The sequence below is a fragment of the Pteropus vampyrus genome, unplaced genomic scaffold, assembly GCF_000151845.1.
Source record: "Pteropus vampyrus isolate Shadow unplaced genomic scaffold, Pvam_2.0 Scaffold39, whole genome shotgun sequence".
NCBI classification, from domain to species: domain Eukaryota; kingdom Metazoa; phylum Chordata; class Mammalia; order Chiroptera; family Pteropodidae; genus Pteropus; species Pteropus vampyrus.
Window position 1 is genome coordinate 10035688 of NW_011888820.1, and position 15016 is coordinate 10050703.

The 15016-nt window shown below is 39.5% G+C and overlaps 1 protein-coding gene across 1 annotated transcript in view; it reads left to right on the forward strand.

Moving 5' to 3' along the window:
• Positions 1–15016, forward strand: part of MEGF10 (multiple EGF like domains 10) — a 165231-nt gene that overhangs the window by 114614 nt on the left and 35601 nt on the right. The window contains exons 11-14 of the mRNA XM_011358336.2: positions 4258–4470; positions 11155–11329; positions 12613–12733; positions 13546–13709. Of these exons, the coding sequence (XP_011356638.2) occupies positions 4258–4470; positions 11155–11329; positions 12613–12733; positions 13546–13709 (673 nt within the window). The remainder of the gene's footprint in view (positions 1–4257; positions 4471–11154; positions 11330–12612; positions 12734–13545; positions 13710–15016) is intronic.

Here is a 15016-nt window from a genome sequence, read left to right on the forward strand (position 1 = left end):
AATATAATTATTTTTCCTTTAATTTTTTGATACTACAAATTATTGACACCTTTAGTGCATGGTTTTTATAATACGTAATTAGGCTACTCAGAAAGCGTTCGTGATCTATGTCCTGGTTTATGGTTGTATTTTGGGTGTATGTGATTGTTAGATGAGTTCTGGATCCATGTGGCATTAATGTCTTGTTATAGAAAGATGAGTCAGGAAAGGAGAGGCACAGGACTACATAGAATCCTAAATCATTGTGTAATATTTTAGGGCACTAAAAATTTAAATATAATTGTTATTTGCCCTCTAGGGATTTAAGTCTCGAATTTGAGACAACACAAAAACAATAAACATATAAGGCACAAGCTTCTGCTTATTTTATTTGGAGAGCAGGGAAAAAGAATAACAGCTCATCTTCAGGTGAATTTTAGATTTGAGGCAAGGAAGAAAAGAGCCAGAGAAAGATAGAGAAAATGAAGAGGGAACTTGCTTCTTGGGTTGTTCTTGTAACTATTGTTTTTCTGATGAGCTGATGGCTGCTCTCTGTTTTCAATTAGGCTGTGCCCATCTGGTTTCTAGAGTTCACACGGACATACACATTCAATGACAATAGCACATTTATTGCTATGAAAGGAAAAAAATGCGTGGTTATGGGGCAATTTGTGGCTGGAAGTGTGGGGAAAGGCACAGGGTCTCAATGTGCCATTTCCCCTTTTGAAAAGTCAGAGTAACTCGATCACTGAGGTTAGGCTAGAGGGCTGCTATGCTGCCTGGAGGAGAAGGTACCACCGCTGGCGTTTCCAGCAAAGCATTCCCAGGATGTGGGAACAGCTCTCCCAGACAGCGGACAAACAGAAAACACAAAACAGGCACCTTGTAGGCAGGCAGAGCCGCTCATGGGATACACAAATAATAGGCTTTGGGGTTTGTGAAAAGGTTGAGAGGACATTGTGATAAGGGAAATGTAAAGTGGCACAGACAAGCAAGAGAAAAGAGAGGATAGTTTCCGGATCGTCACGAAAACTCTTCTGCAAGGGTTAAAAATGTATTTTAAATGCTAATGGGTTGTCATGGAATCACTCAGGCCTTTCCTGGCCTAGCTGGAGTCCATGTACATAACTGATGCTCCATAAGTGTTAGCTGGATGGACAGATCTGTAGATCAGTCAATTAGACGACTCCATCAAGGTGAAACCCAAGATTCTCCTGCCATGCTTGTGTCTGCACTACTCTCAAAGTGAAGAGTAATGTGGGTGAGAGGAGGCAAAGTCAGAAATAATAGACAGGAATTGCAGGGATGCAGCGTTGGTCTTCAGTGGGGGAACTCTTTCCTGTATCTAGGACTGAGGAAAAGTTGGCTCTTGCCCAGTGCTTTTTATATTTTCTCCAGCGCAGCAGTTCCAGATGTCTGAAAGGCAGGGGGCTGATCCACTGCTTCCAAATTTAATGAGGAAAGTGATTCGTTCACACTAAATCATCGTTTGGTCCAATTATTCCAGTAACTCTAGGAAGGGACATGTTTATAAGGACAAGGGAGAAAGAGAAGCTGCCACTCCTTATATGCTAACTCATCTCCTTTTCCATAAGTTCATAATAAGATGTAATATAATAATTGAAATGGCATTAAAGCAAACTTGTGACCCTCACTGGTTTGCAGATGGGTGTCATGTTTTATTAGTTTATCTTTACTTAATTCTTATCCATTTCCCCCAATTCCAGGGCATTGTCTAAAATCTAAAAAATATATAGAAACTCCAAATTTCCATATTTCTACCATAGCCAATATTTATTGCTATATCTTTATCTGCCTCTCTGTCATCTCTCCTAAGAAAATGTATTTCTTCTTTTACTGGTTCCTAAGATAGCATTTCTTGTTCCACTTGGGACCACAAAAACAACACTTAAGGTCATAAAATTCCCTGGGAAATGATGCTTCTTTTTGTTAGAAGACCCATAAAGGAAGAGAAGATTGCTTGACAAAGACTTTTAACTCAGTCATTCGGAAAAGATGAAGCTACTTCATGATCGTGTTTATTTTCAAGATGAAAAATGACTACTTCTAGAAAGATACCCTACCATTTTGGTTTGGTAGATGGAAATAGACACAACTATTATTAACAAGATTCTCTTACAAGTACAATATTGACAAAAAAGAAGCAGGAATGTGAACCAAGGTTTACATCCTGGCACTTGAGTGAGTAAAATGCAAATGGCTTTTTGCCATTTATAACACAAACTAGTAGTATATTTAATTATGTATTAGAAAGATAAATAGGGTCAGGACCAGCTATTATAAATATTGTTTTCCCAGAGAAAAGGAAGCCTCTGCCAAGACATGGTAAAATACACATACTGGTTGCCGGTCATTTGGTAGCTGACACTTTTCCAGGTTTCTAGCTATGGCCGATTCATCCATTTTAAGAACTGTGCTATTTACTAAGTTAAGTCATGCAGTCCAATGCTTAGCATTTGGGTTTGTTTTCAAATCCATGTTAAAGGGAGAAAGCAATATTATTTCATCTTGTCCTTTTTTTTTTTTTTTGATACCGACTTGCAACAGGTTGCAAAGTTGTCTTGCTAGCATTTGGCAGAGTCACAATGAGACCAAATTATTGTACCTCAGCATTTCTTTCTCTAAAGTTTACATCTTTAAGGAATAAACTAAGAGACTTGGATTGTTAAAGCATCTAACAAGCTAAAAATAGAGTACCTTTTAAAAATACTCTGGTCTAAAAATAGGTAGACTTATGTGTAACTTTAAAGCACACAACTGATTTTTATGCTAAATGTTAGTGCAATTACTCCAGAACTTAGTTTGTTGAGCAGTTGATTTGAAGACTTTGCCTATTAAACACATAAAGATGTCTAGAATCTGTGAAATCCAACTTGCAAGAGGCTCCTTTCCTTGTCTCTCTCACATTAAATATATGCTAGAGTCAGAGTTAACCAGAAAAGTATCAAAGAATTCTCAAGATTTATCCTCTACACTTAAATAGAATTCCTACCCAGGCCTCTTATTGTTATTAATCACACCCTATCATTAAAAATATACAGATGTGTGTGGAAAAAGTTGACTTTTCAGCTCCTTTGCTATTGCTTTTAAGCAGGCTTGAATTTGTTTTGCACTTGCTACTTACATTATATCCGTCTGAAAAGTGCAGCGCTGACCTACATTTTACACTCTGGGTCTGGCATGACTTGAGAGCCATGTAGGAAGTGGTGGCTAAGATTCACAAAGTGTTACCCTACTACTGTCGAGTGCTCAGCTACGTGAGATCCCAGCTCCCTCTCCCTTCGCAGGTAGTGCTCCTGTTGCAGAAAGCTCCATCAAGTCACCTTGCCTGGCCCAAAAGATACTAGGCTGGCCGAGAACTAGTCCTGCTTTCTATGGAGCAATGATAATTTTCTGTTCTCTAACATTATTCCTTCTAACAATTCAGCTTCCCACCTGACCCAGCTTACCCTGAGCATGCCCTCCTCTGGGACTGAGCTCTAATGTCCTTTTTAAAAAGACAATAAAGTAAATTTTTGATGTCTGATATTTCTTCCTTTTCATTTGGCAGCTCTTCTTCCCAACAGAGGACAAAATCCCGCTTAACAAAACTTTTGCATTAGGAAACCCCAAGCCTTCCTACGACCTACCAGCTCCTGCTGCTCCCCAGACTCAGAACTGAGGGCCTGATTGCAATAGCTCAGACTTTCCCTAATCTAAAGAGGACTTTGTTTACTAGTTATATAACTTTCTAAATGAGGAGCAATGATTACCATTCAGCTTTGAAAAAAGCAGACATGTGGCTGAGATTAAAAATTAATGTCCACATGAAAGCCAACAGAATTAGAATTAGTTTCAAATTTGCTACCAAGTTTTCTCTTTGGAATGGGGAAAACATTTTTGATTTCCTAATTCTGAGATGGGACTAACATTTGGATAATTTCTTTTCTCCCTCTCCTGATATCTACTAAAATGCTATATACACCTTTGGCAAGCACTATGTACAAAACGTGCTTTATTTCCCAAGCTTTTAATTTCGTTTTTGTTATTTCTTTGAACAGGTCGTATCGCTGTTACTATTATCTATAAAGCCAGAGTAATTCATCTCAATGTTTCTCACACCTGTAAAGGTACAATCACTAAATAAACAATGAATCCTCAAAGTAGTTTTGATTTATACATAACAATGCCTATCTGAATTGACTGTTTTCACATTAGTTAGAACCATTAGTTAGATGGTTTTAACTAATCTATGTTACCCTTCCACCTGCTTGATAGGTGCCAGGATGAGTGTCCCGTTGGTACGTACGGAGTTCGTTGTGCTGAGACCTGCCAGTGTGTCAATGGAGGGAAGTGTTATCACGTGAGTGGCTCGTGCCTCTGCGAAGCAGGCTTTTCTGGTGACCGCTGTGAGGCGCGCCTGTGTCCAGAAGGACTCTACGGCCTTAAATGTGACAAGCGGTGCCCCTGCCACCTGGAAAACACGCATAGGTGAGACTCGGTTGCCCCTGAAAGGAAGTGTTCACTATTTGGAAAGAGAGATTGGCAGAGAGATTCCCATCCTAAGACCGTTCCGGCCTCTGGGGCATCCCGGGCAGGAACCACTAAGTAAATGAAAGACTTTTGAACTTGGGGGCGGGGGTCGGGGGTGGGGATGGAGCAAGTCAGAAGTGCTAAAATTGTTAGATAGTTGTGGGTGGATATTAAATTCTATTCCCTATTAATGGCCACTAGCAAAGATTAAATTTATTGATGTTACTAGAATGTTTTCCTAAGAGAGGGGTTCTGTGACATTCCCTTAGAAGCAAAGATGCAGTGAGAGAAATGGGTTAAGCCCAGTTTAGTATGTAAAAATATCACAAAAATGATTCTCACGGCATCTTTTACTTGACAGAACATCTGTGTAGAGAGGAAGTGTACTGGTGGAAGTTTTGTGAAAGTGCTTCACATATGGCTGTCACATGTGAAATATGTTTTCAGAATTGATTACTCTGACATAAAACTCGCAGGGGTCTTTTAGCTCAAAAATCTTTCGAAGAATTTAGGAATAGGAAACTATGATCCCACCCACCCTACTGTACCATGTCTAGCCCTGAAAATATCTTTCCACCCTGCTACTTCCTCTTCCTTCCCCAAGGACCAGATATATATCACTCGGAATTCTGGGCCTCCTTGGCAGACTGCTGGAAAAGTTAAATTTGACAAAAATGTACTGCATTATATAGCAGTTCAGACATTACAAGAATTACTTTGATTTGCATTCAGCACAGCTGTTACTTCATTTATGCTTCTAAAAGATAATGTGTAGATACATCAGGTCTCAAATACACCAAAGTTAAAAGTAAGCAGAAGCCTGTGGTTGGTCTCTTCTTTAAACTATTATTAGGAACAAAAATATGGACTCTGCACTCTGTGTGTGTGTGTGTGTGTGTGTGTGTGTGTGTGTGTGAGAGAGAGAGAGAGAGAGAGAGAGAGAGACATTTCAGTGGGACATATCAAAGAAGTGCATTCTTAATGTATCTCAAGCAATTTTGTAAGCTACCTTGGTCAACTTTTTTTTTTTTTAAGTTGGAAAATGCTGCCATGCTAAACAAACATTTAGGCAATAAAAATGAATGCTCTCTAAGGATTTTTTGTTTGTTTGTTTGTTTGTTTGTTTGTTTGTTTTTAACCTCTCCAGTGTTTAAGGAGCTGGCAGGAATAAGGACAAGTCATAAGTTTGGCTACTTTTCCTGCAGTAAGACTTGTCCTAGCAAAAGATAAGCCTCATGGAGTGATAATTAAAACTTTTTTATACGAGTATGCCATTTCACTGTGTGTAGACACAGCCTGAAATCAAAAAGATTACTAAACATATACAAAGGAGCTCTGCTATGAGAAGAGCTGGAGAAGTAGAGAAAATGTTGGTTTTACCGAAATTGGGTACCATGTTAGTAGTGGCAGGTACAAGTGGATAGTTATTTGATTGACATCGATCAAATAATTTTAACATAGGTCATATGTACCTAAGCAGGTATGCTTAAACAGAGAAGTATAGTCATCCCTCAGTATCTTTGGAGGACTGGTTCCAGGACCATCCATGGACACTAAATCCACAGATGCTCAAGTTTCTTATATGAAATATAAGCATAGTATTTGCATATAACCTATGTTCGCATATAGGCTACAGCAGGGTATGCCTGTACTTCATTTCATTTGCATGGATTTATGTAGTGCTCCTCATGTGATAAATTCAAGTTTTGCTTTTTAGAACTTTCTGGAATTTTTTTTTTCCCCAAATATTTTTGATCTGTATTTGGTTGAATCCGTGGATGTGAAACCCATGGTTGTGGAGAACTGACTGTACACGAAATTATTTGACAATTGTGTAGGTCAAAAGAACACTAAAATCTGTCTAATAATGCATAACAAGTAATCAGAAGATTAAAAAACAAATAGCCAATCAAGTGGTTTCCTAAATAATGAAAGCTACTTTTAAAAATTAGCTTTTACAAAGTTCTATTAAAACCAATTGAATGTTGATTATATGACTCTGTCTTGTTGAATTCACAGTTGGAACCATCCATCTAATTCTTATATCTTGAACTTCTATGTAAAATTTCTAGAAACACAAGCTTCCTCTGAACCAAAAGGCATAGAAGCTTTATATTAATTGAAAGTCTAGCTTGTTCATTTTACTATTTGATCAAACAAGAACTTGCTATTACATAATTCATGATTTATATTTATCCTAAAAGCTTTTGTTCTAATTAAAGAGATAAATAAGGCCATGCAAACTACTAGTTTACTTTGTCTTTAGGTAAATTTTGAGTTCTGTGGATGTACACCTTGACATATATTGCAGCCATAGATTTGGGTAGAGGTTTGTATCAGTTAGCTTTTGCTGCATAAGAAATAAAAAGAAAAAGAAGCTACCCTAAATTTAGTGATATAAAATAATTTACTAGCCGATGATTTTTTGCTTAACTATTTGGGCTGGGTTCAGCTTGGTGATTCTTCTGCTCATCTCCCTATGTTCACCTGGCAGATCAACTAGAGTCTGATTGGGCCTGGAATTCCTCACTCACACGTCTACTAGTATTTGGCTGGGTGATAGAGGTGACTGAGCCATAAGTCCCCAGCATCTAACAGGTTAGCTCTGGACTTCTTTATATGGTGACTGGCTTCCAAAAGCAGCAAGAGACAGGGCAAGCTCCAACCTGCACATACTTTGCAAGTGTTTGGTTATGTCACATTTACTAATATTCCTTTAGACAAAGCAGGTCACACAACCAAGTCCAGATTCAATATATTCCACCACATGATAGGAGAAGTTATGAAGAATTCATAGCCATTCTTATTTTTCAATCTTTCACAGAGTTGAAATGGATTTAAGTATATTTACGGGTGATATCAGTTTTTAAATGACTGCACTATCATAGAGACTAAAGACATTCATTGTGATCTGGACTTTTCAACTGAAAACTAACTTCTATGGTGGAAATGATTTTGATCATTTGATAGTCAAATTTGATAAAAAGCAAATGATAAAAAATAATTTTATTTGAAAATAAAATTTGAGATTTATTAAGATTCCACATGAGATATACATATTAGCTCTTGTTAATGAGGATATTTAAGAGCTTTGGGCAATCAGGATGCGCCTATTTGCAAATTCCACTTAATTGTCATTACATTTGACCGTTAATAACATATAAGGAAATGAATAAAAGGAATCTCAATAATTCATTCTATTTTAACCAGTATTGTATTGGACAGACTCTTGTAATATTTAATTCTTAAACTGAAAATTTACTAGAAGATTTATATCTAGTTATATATTTGTATAAAATGATATGTATTCCTATATGTATATAATCCCATTTTCATATACACAAAGCAACCCATTCTTTAGAAAGAAACCAGATAAGAGTATATCATCCTTCAGCCTCTTATATGCTGCTCTAACATCAACACGTAAATCTCATTACCAATTAAACTGCCTGCATGAGAACACATCAAATGGCTCTAAAGTGCTCTGGCTTCGTACACCTAATTACAAATTGCAGAATACTAATTTTGGTGTCAATCAATCTGAGAACCAGTGTGCTGCACTAATGCTCACTGCGGGGCATTGAATATCAATTTCTCTGTCTGACTCTAGCATAGTTCAATTCTCAGCCCCCAAATTGTCTATTTTATTTAAAATTTATATCTGTGCCATGAAAAATTTCTTCTTTTTAATATAAAGTAATATTTTCTACTAAAAGTGGTAAACTACTTAAACCAATCCATTACTTTAATAATTTCTTTTTGTTCTCCCAATTTTAAATTTAAATTTGTCCCTGCCTTCTGCACCATACAGGCTTTTACTGGTCCTGCCAACCTTTTCTCTATGCTATATCCTAAATATTAGCAATTCTTTTTCATATCTAGCCCTCCTAGCAAGCTGCTATCAAAGTTCCTTTTTCTTTGGTGTAAAAACACGTAAATAAATCTGAGTTCAAGTTTGAGTTAGTCACTGCCCGTGTGAGACTGAAGAAACTCCTCTTGTTAGATTTCTGTCCCCTCATTTATAAAATGGGATCATACCTAACTCTTAGAATGGTTGTGAAGATTAAATTAATAATGCACGTGGATTGCTGAGCATGGTGTTAGCACCCAATCAAGTTCAGTGAATACTAGCTGCTAGTCAGTGCATTCACTTACAATATCATCATAAATGTCATATAAGTGAGTGTTCCCTGTAAATAATGGTGATTCCCTTTAAGCCACGACTTTGATATTTTAAAAACTAAATTTAGGAGAAATCTTGCCTTTGTATGCATACATACAGATTATAATTTAACATTACTGGATGACTCAGAGGTATCAGGGGAAGCAGATTGGTGTGTGAAAGCAAGATCTCTGGAGTCAGATCCCATTGCATATCAACTGTGACATTTTCACTCATTCATTCCGTTGGTATTTACTGCGGGCCTGCCGTGCTCCAGGGACAGGTAACACACACACTTAATTCTTGCCCTCATCGGGCTCAAAGTCTAGAGGGGAGGGAGAAAACGTTAAAAGATCATACAAAGGAACAAAAGATTGCAGACTGTGATAAGCGAGATGAAGAGAAAGAGCAGGGTGCCATGAAAGCAAAAGACCGGAGAGACCTATTTGAATTGTGAGTGGTCAGGGAAAGCCTCTCCATAGAAGAGATTCTATTCAAGCTGAAACTGGAAGCTTAAGATGGAGAGAGCGAGATAGAGTGGGGAAACAGCATTCTAGGCATATGGAATAGCCCATGTGCAGCCCTTGAATTGAAGCCCCTACACTTTTACAAGCTAAAACAAATCCATTGCAGTCGAGCACAGTAATAAACAGAAAAATGATGAAAGAAGAGGCTAGAAAGTAAGCAGTGGCCAGATGGGCTATATTTAGGGTGATCCTATATCTGGTGTCACAGGCTTGTTGCCCTAATGTACTTATTAGTAACTCCCTTTTCGCTCTTAAAAATGTCCTGGTTTAGACAATTACATAGTCACTCTAGCTATATTAAACCGTATGAATTTTATTCTAAGTGTAGTGGGAAGCCATTGAAGAGTTTTAAGGAGTATGAAACAATATGATCTACTTTTTAGGTCATGAGGCTTGAGTGGACATGGAGAAGAATTGGACAGCTATTCAGAAGTGTAGGATGACATTGGCTTGGAGTAGGATAGTGACAGTGAGGATGAAGAGATGTAGATGGATTCGAGATATATTTCGCAGTTAGGACGGTTAGGTCCTAGTGATGAAGTGGATATGGGAGTCGAGGGAGAAGGAGTTATCAAGAATAACTCCAAGGTTTCTGGTTTAAATCACTTAAACCAGATTGGTGATTGGTGGTACCATTACTTTAGTGGGGATGATTGGGAATAGACACTGAATGAGGACTAAAGAAAGGAAAGAATGTGGGCTCAGTTTTTGACATGCTACATTTGAGATGCCATGGGGATGCCAGGAGTTTGCTCAAGGGTAAGTGATTTGCCCAAGTATAAAGAGCAGAGAAGTAAATCTGAGTAAATCTAAGTTGATTTGAGACTCGAATCCTTGTCTTGTGAATCCAAATCTTCTATATTCAAGTAACCACCTTAAATATAGAGTTGTACTTAGATATTTCTTCATGCCATGTTTCCCGAGTAATGCTTGTAAAGGGTGCCTAGGCCTTTGCTTGTGGGCACTTAGTTTCAGTAGGGGCCAAAAAATATATTTAAATAAATTTCTAAAAATGGTGGAAAACCCATCCAACTTACAGTGGTGTGGCTGAGACCTTCATTTGACAGTCTAGGATGTCAGGCCCAGAGAGGTTGTCTGCTTTCACTAGGGTTTCCCAAGTAGTGGAACAGCTGGATTTACATCCTCTATCTTCATCCCTCCCAGAAAATCATGCTTTCCCAGATTAGAAAATCTGTGAACAGTCCTCTAATGAGAGGTTCCTTAGCAAATGTCTGGTTGAGACAGTGGATTTTGTTGTTGGCCCTAGTTGAGGGAAGAGTTTTATCTCCCTCAGGGGAGGAAGCCCATCTTTAACAGTCTCCCAACTGCGAGCAGAGCTAATTTGATTGTTAAGGTTTTCCTTTGGTGAGAAGCACATGTGTTTTGAGCGCCACAAAGTGCCCTATTGTGTCAACCTCAGTAATGCGTGCATCTTAGCACAGCTGATGTGTCCATTTGCTGTGGAGCGACAGCTGGCTGCCTAGCCTGTCCGTGCGACTGCTGTTTCAGGTAGAGACAGCTGCTCTGCCACCAGGTATGGAGCGCTGAGAGAAGAAGCTGAAAAGGTTGCAGCTTTTGGAATTTGTTGGACATCGCCCCAGTTAAAGATTTGGTGTTGCTTATTGGATGGAGTCCTTTAGATCTTCTCATCGAGCTGACCTTTTATTGAATCAGACCTTTCAACTTATGAAAATCAAAATGAGTTTCAGATAAAAGGACTCAGTTGTGACAGTCATTCTTTTAGAGCACAATGCTGATTTCATGCAACATTTCTGTGGTACCAGTTAGGTTTAGGCCAATTAATTAAATCGCACCAAGTCTGGGAATGAAGTTTAAATGATTGTGTGTGGAATTACCCACAAATTCAGAGATCATGGCAAAAGCAACGTTTGCCTGGGCCTTGGGTGTCATGTTCACCCGAAAGTGACTTGCTCCTTTCATCCATGCTCTCAGCTGTCACCCCATGTCTGGAGAGTGTGCCTGCAAGTCGGGCTGGTCGGGACTCTACTGTAATGAGACATGTTCTCCTGGATTCTACGGGGAAGCTTGCCAACAGATCTGCAGCTGCCAAAATGGGGCTGACTGTGACAGTGTGACTGGAAAGTGCACCTGTGCCCCAGGATTCAAAGTGAGTGCCTTGGGCTCTGGAGTAAGGATATGAAGGGTGCAATGTGGGGTATACTGATACCACGATTATATGACCTTTTCTGAAGTACGATGAATGTACTGAAATCAATTCCATCATTAAGAAAGAATAAAGCGGAAAGTAGTAATGAGCGTTATATGTAATTACCTTAGAACGATGGCTGGTAAAACTATAAACATGCCACTAATATTTAATTTTTTAGTTAATATATGCCATGAAATGTGATGTATTTTAATTATTTCTTATGTAATTATTCTGTGTTTTATAGGCAACAAAGAAATGACTTTTTAAAGTAGGACATGTGTTATCATCAACAGTTTTTGTCTTAATTCTATGTAATTTGAAGGCACATAATATATCAAGTTAATATTTATTATGTATTTACAGGCAATGGTTAGTAGTACGTAAGTTTTTTTTGAGAAACTGGACCTTACAAAAATACCTGTCTGCCAGTAGAGCAGAATTTTGCCTGGTTTCTAAGATTTCTTAGCTACAAGTTAGAAATCTTACTTTAAAGGAAAACGGGTTGTTCTTGAATAATTTTCTCCCATTTTAAAGAGGAGAACATTAAACTGTGAAGAACGTTGATTATTCCAGAGCATATAATGCAGAACAAGTAGATCATAAAGTCTCTAAGCCGAGAGGATCTTTACAGGGTTTTTTAACCTATGCCACAATCCTTGATTGAGCCCCTGAATCGGCCTTGTCTTAAAGAGTCTCTTCTGTTTTTAAAAGAGGTGACCTCCAGTCACCTTTGGTAACTGACTTTTATGGTTAAAGCTCACTGTCAAATAATAAGTCGAATCGTGCTGCTGGCTGAGTGTACTGTTCCTTTGCTTCACTCACTAATCATATTATGTATTGTAGAAGGGAGTCTAGGAAGCGTTGCAATTTAACATATAGTTCATATTTATATTTATTTATTGACGATAATTTTACAGCTACAGTTACTGTTATATACATATATATATCTATTTGTCTGAGCAAGGACAAAAGGTTTTGTATTTGCTGCAAAGGAAAACTAATGAAGGCAGCAGGCTTTTTCAGGGTCTTATTCAATACTGTATCATAAGCATAGGGCAGCTAGCATTGCTCTTGAATCTAAATTTATATAATGGTGACATTATGGCAACTTTTAAAAATACAATGCGTTAAAATTAGAGAGGGAGTATAATTAGCATCACCAAGATATATTTTTGTTTATTTGTGTTGGCCTTCTTTCACTTGGTAGAATTGCATGCACTTTCCTGTTTGCGCCTGTCTAGGGAACTGACTGCTCTGCCCCGTGTCCTCTGGGAACTTACGGGGTAAACTGTTCCTCTCTCTGTGGCTGTAAGAATGATGCTGTCTGCTCTCCTGTGGATGGGTCTTGTACTTGCAAGGCAGGTAAGTAGATAAATGAGTCTTTTACCCAATCCTTGTCCTGTTATCTCCTAAAGTCACAAGAAAGAAACCTTGACTAGGGCTCTAGCTCCAAATGTGCCAAAATTTGATGCCCGACCTCAGCAAGACCCTCAGGCAGCGCGGGCTCTCTTGCTTTTGCGAGGCAAGGGAAGAGGCTCACAGGAGATGATCACTAAAGTCGCTGCCAGCTCCAAAAGTCTGTGAGTCTCTGCACTTTGGGGATGAGTAAGCCAAGCAGGCATGTGTCCATGCCCCCAAAATTCACTGGCTTGGAGTCGTGACAAGAAATGCAGCCAAACACCGATTTTATGTGAGGGTCAGAATGTGTCTATCCACAGTTGTTGCAGAAGCCAAGGTCCTGGATACTCATTGTTCATGGTTAACGGGGTCCTGCTTTAAAGACAGGGTTGGTTGTTCTTTCAAACACAAACCTTGTTTATCCCTACCACATAAATATGTCACTCTCCCGACTTGAACAAAATTCAGCATCCCATGATATGCATCACTGTGCATTCAAGGGGCTCCCACTCCATGCTTCTTCCCCTAATAGCCCAGTAGTGCTTCTCAGTGTTGACATCCATGTGACAGATCACATAGCATGCATAGCTATTGGGGTGCTTTTGTTCATTTCCGATGGAGACTTTACGTGGCAGAGCCAATGTGCTCAGTGCTGGGGCTTGGGACACTGCTGTGCCTGTCCAAGATGTTTGTAAATGGAAAGAGGCTTGGAAAGGCTCAGCAAAACTCCCTGCTGCCTCATTTTCTCATGTGCTTTTGTGTTCTTGTCGTGGCAGGCTGGCATGGGGTGGAGTGCTCCATCAGCTGTCCCAGTGGCACATGGGGCTTTGGCTGTAACTTAACCTGCCAGTGCCTCAACGGCGGAGCCTGCAACACCCTGGATGGGACTTGCACGTGTGCACCTGGATGGCGAGGGGAGAAGTGTGAACTTCCCTGCCAGGTATGACCAAACCAGCACCCCAACTGGGAAGGCCTGGTAGCTCATATCAGAGGGTTGGCCTATTTTTGCAGTTTTCCTGACTTAGAGTATGTGAGTGTGAACCAAACTTCAGTAACTATTAGAAGAATGAAGATGTTTGAACTCAGAGTGGCTATAGGGTTGGAAAAGGGGTAGACGTGGAAATTGGTTAGGAAGCTTTGTGAGAACCACTTCCTTCTTTTCCTTCATCTCCACCCAGGTTCCCCCACCACCCCCTATGCTTTTTCCATTCTTATACACCCATCTCTTCCTGGCAACCAGTCAATAGCATTTGTCAAACACTGCAATGTATGCCTGTCAAATCTCCAAATATTGTGTTTCCATTATAATGGAAATCCTCCAGCCTTTGGGGTGGAAAAGTGGCAGGGAATTGAAAGGGGGTGGTGATGGTGTCACAGAAATGCCCACTGAGGTGATAAAAGAAGGTTTGGAAACAGCCGCCTTTTAATGTAAATATCTCTGGAGTCACAAGAATCTCCAAAGATTTCCCTAGTCCAACGCTGACTCCATGCCCTTGACCTGCTTTGGAGATGTCTGTCATTAGAAATCCCATACTGTGTCTACCACAGGTTGATGAGGGGTGCAAATGGGAAGTGCATTTCATAGTATGTGCCGTTTCTCTTCCTGAATGAAGCATGTGGATGGTTTCTTTCCCTCTTTTCTGTTGCTCTTTCTTCCTATCGTTTTTCTCCTGAGCCATTCAGCATTCTCTCAGTGATGTGTGTTCTCTGCCTGTGAGAGATCATCTGATGGCAAGATGAACAGGGCTCCTTGAGAAGAGCCTTCCACACAGGCTCTTTTCTCCCCAGACTTCCCCTTCATTAAGTACAACCCATTTCCCACCACAGACAGGATCTGCCCTGGGCTACTCCATGCCTCACAAACCCTTAGGACAAAGTTAAGTTAGCTTTGCTGCCTCATGCACCAGTGAACAAATTATCAGTGCTCTGAGATGGGCTTGAAGATCATCTTTCACTCTCATTCTGATTGTGGACAAAACAAAGCCTCTAGCACAATCTTGTCCCTTTTTGTGTATTAGATTACTAAATCAACTGATGGTTTAGTGGCTCTTATTGTAGCAAAGCTCAATCCTATGTGACCCTATCAAACACCACTGGGGCCTAAAAAATGGTTTGCTTATTTTATTTTAATAAGTTCTAGCAAATGATTATGCCATCTAACACCCATGGCCTATTTTATGCTGGTTCTCAGGTTCATCCTCCCTCTTGGTAATTGTGCATCCCATGTTTTTCTTAGTGCTTGGGTGG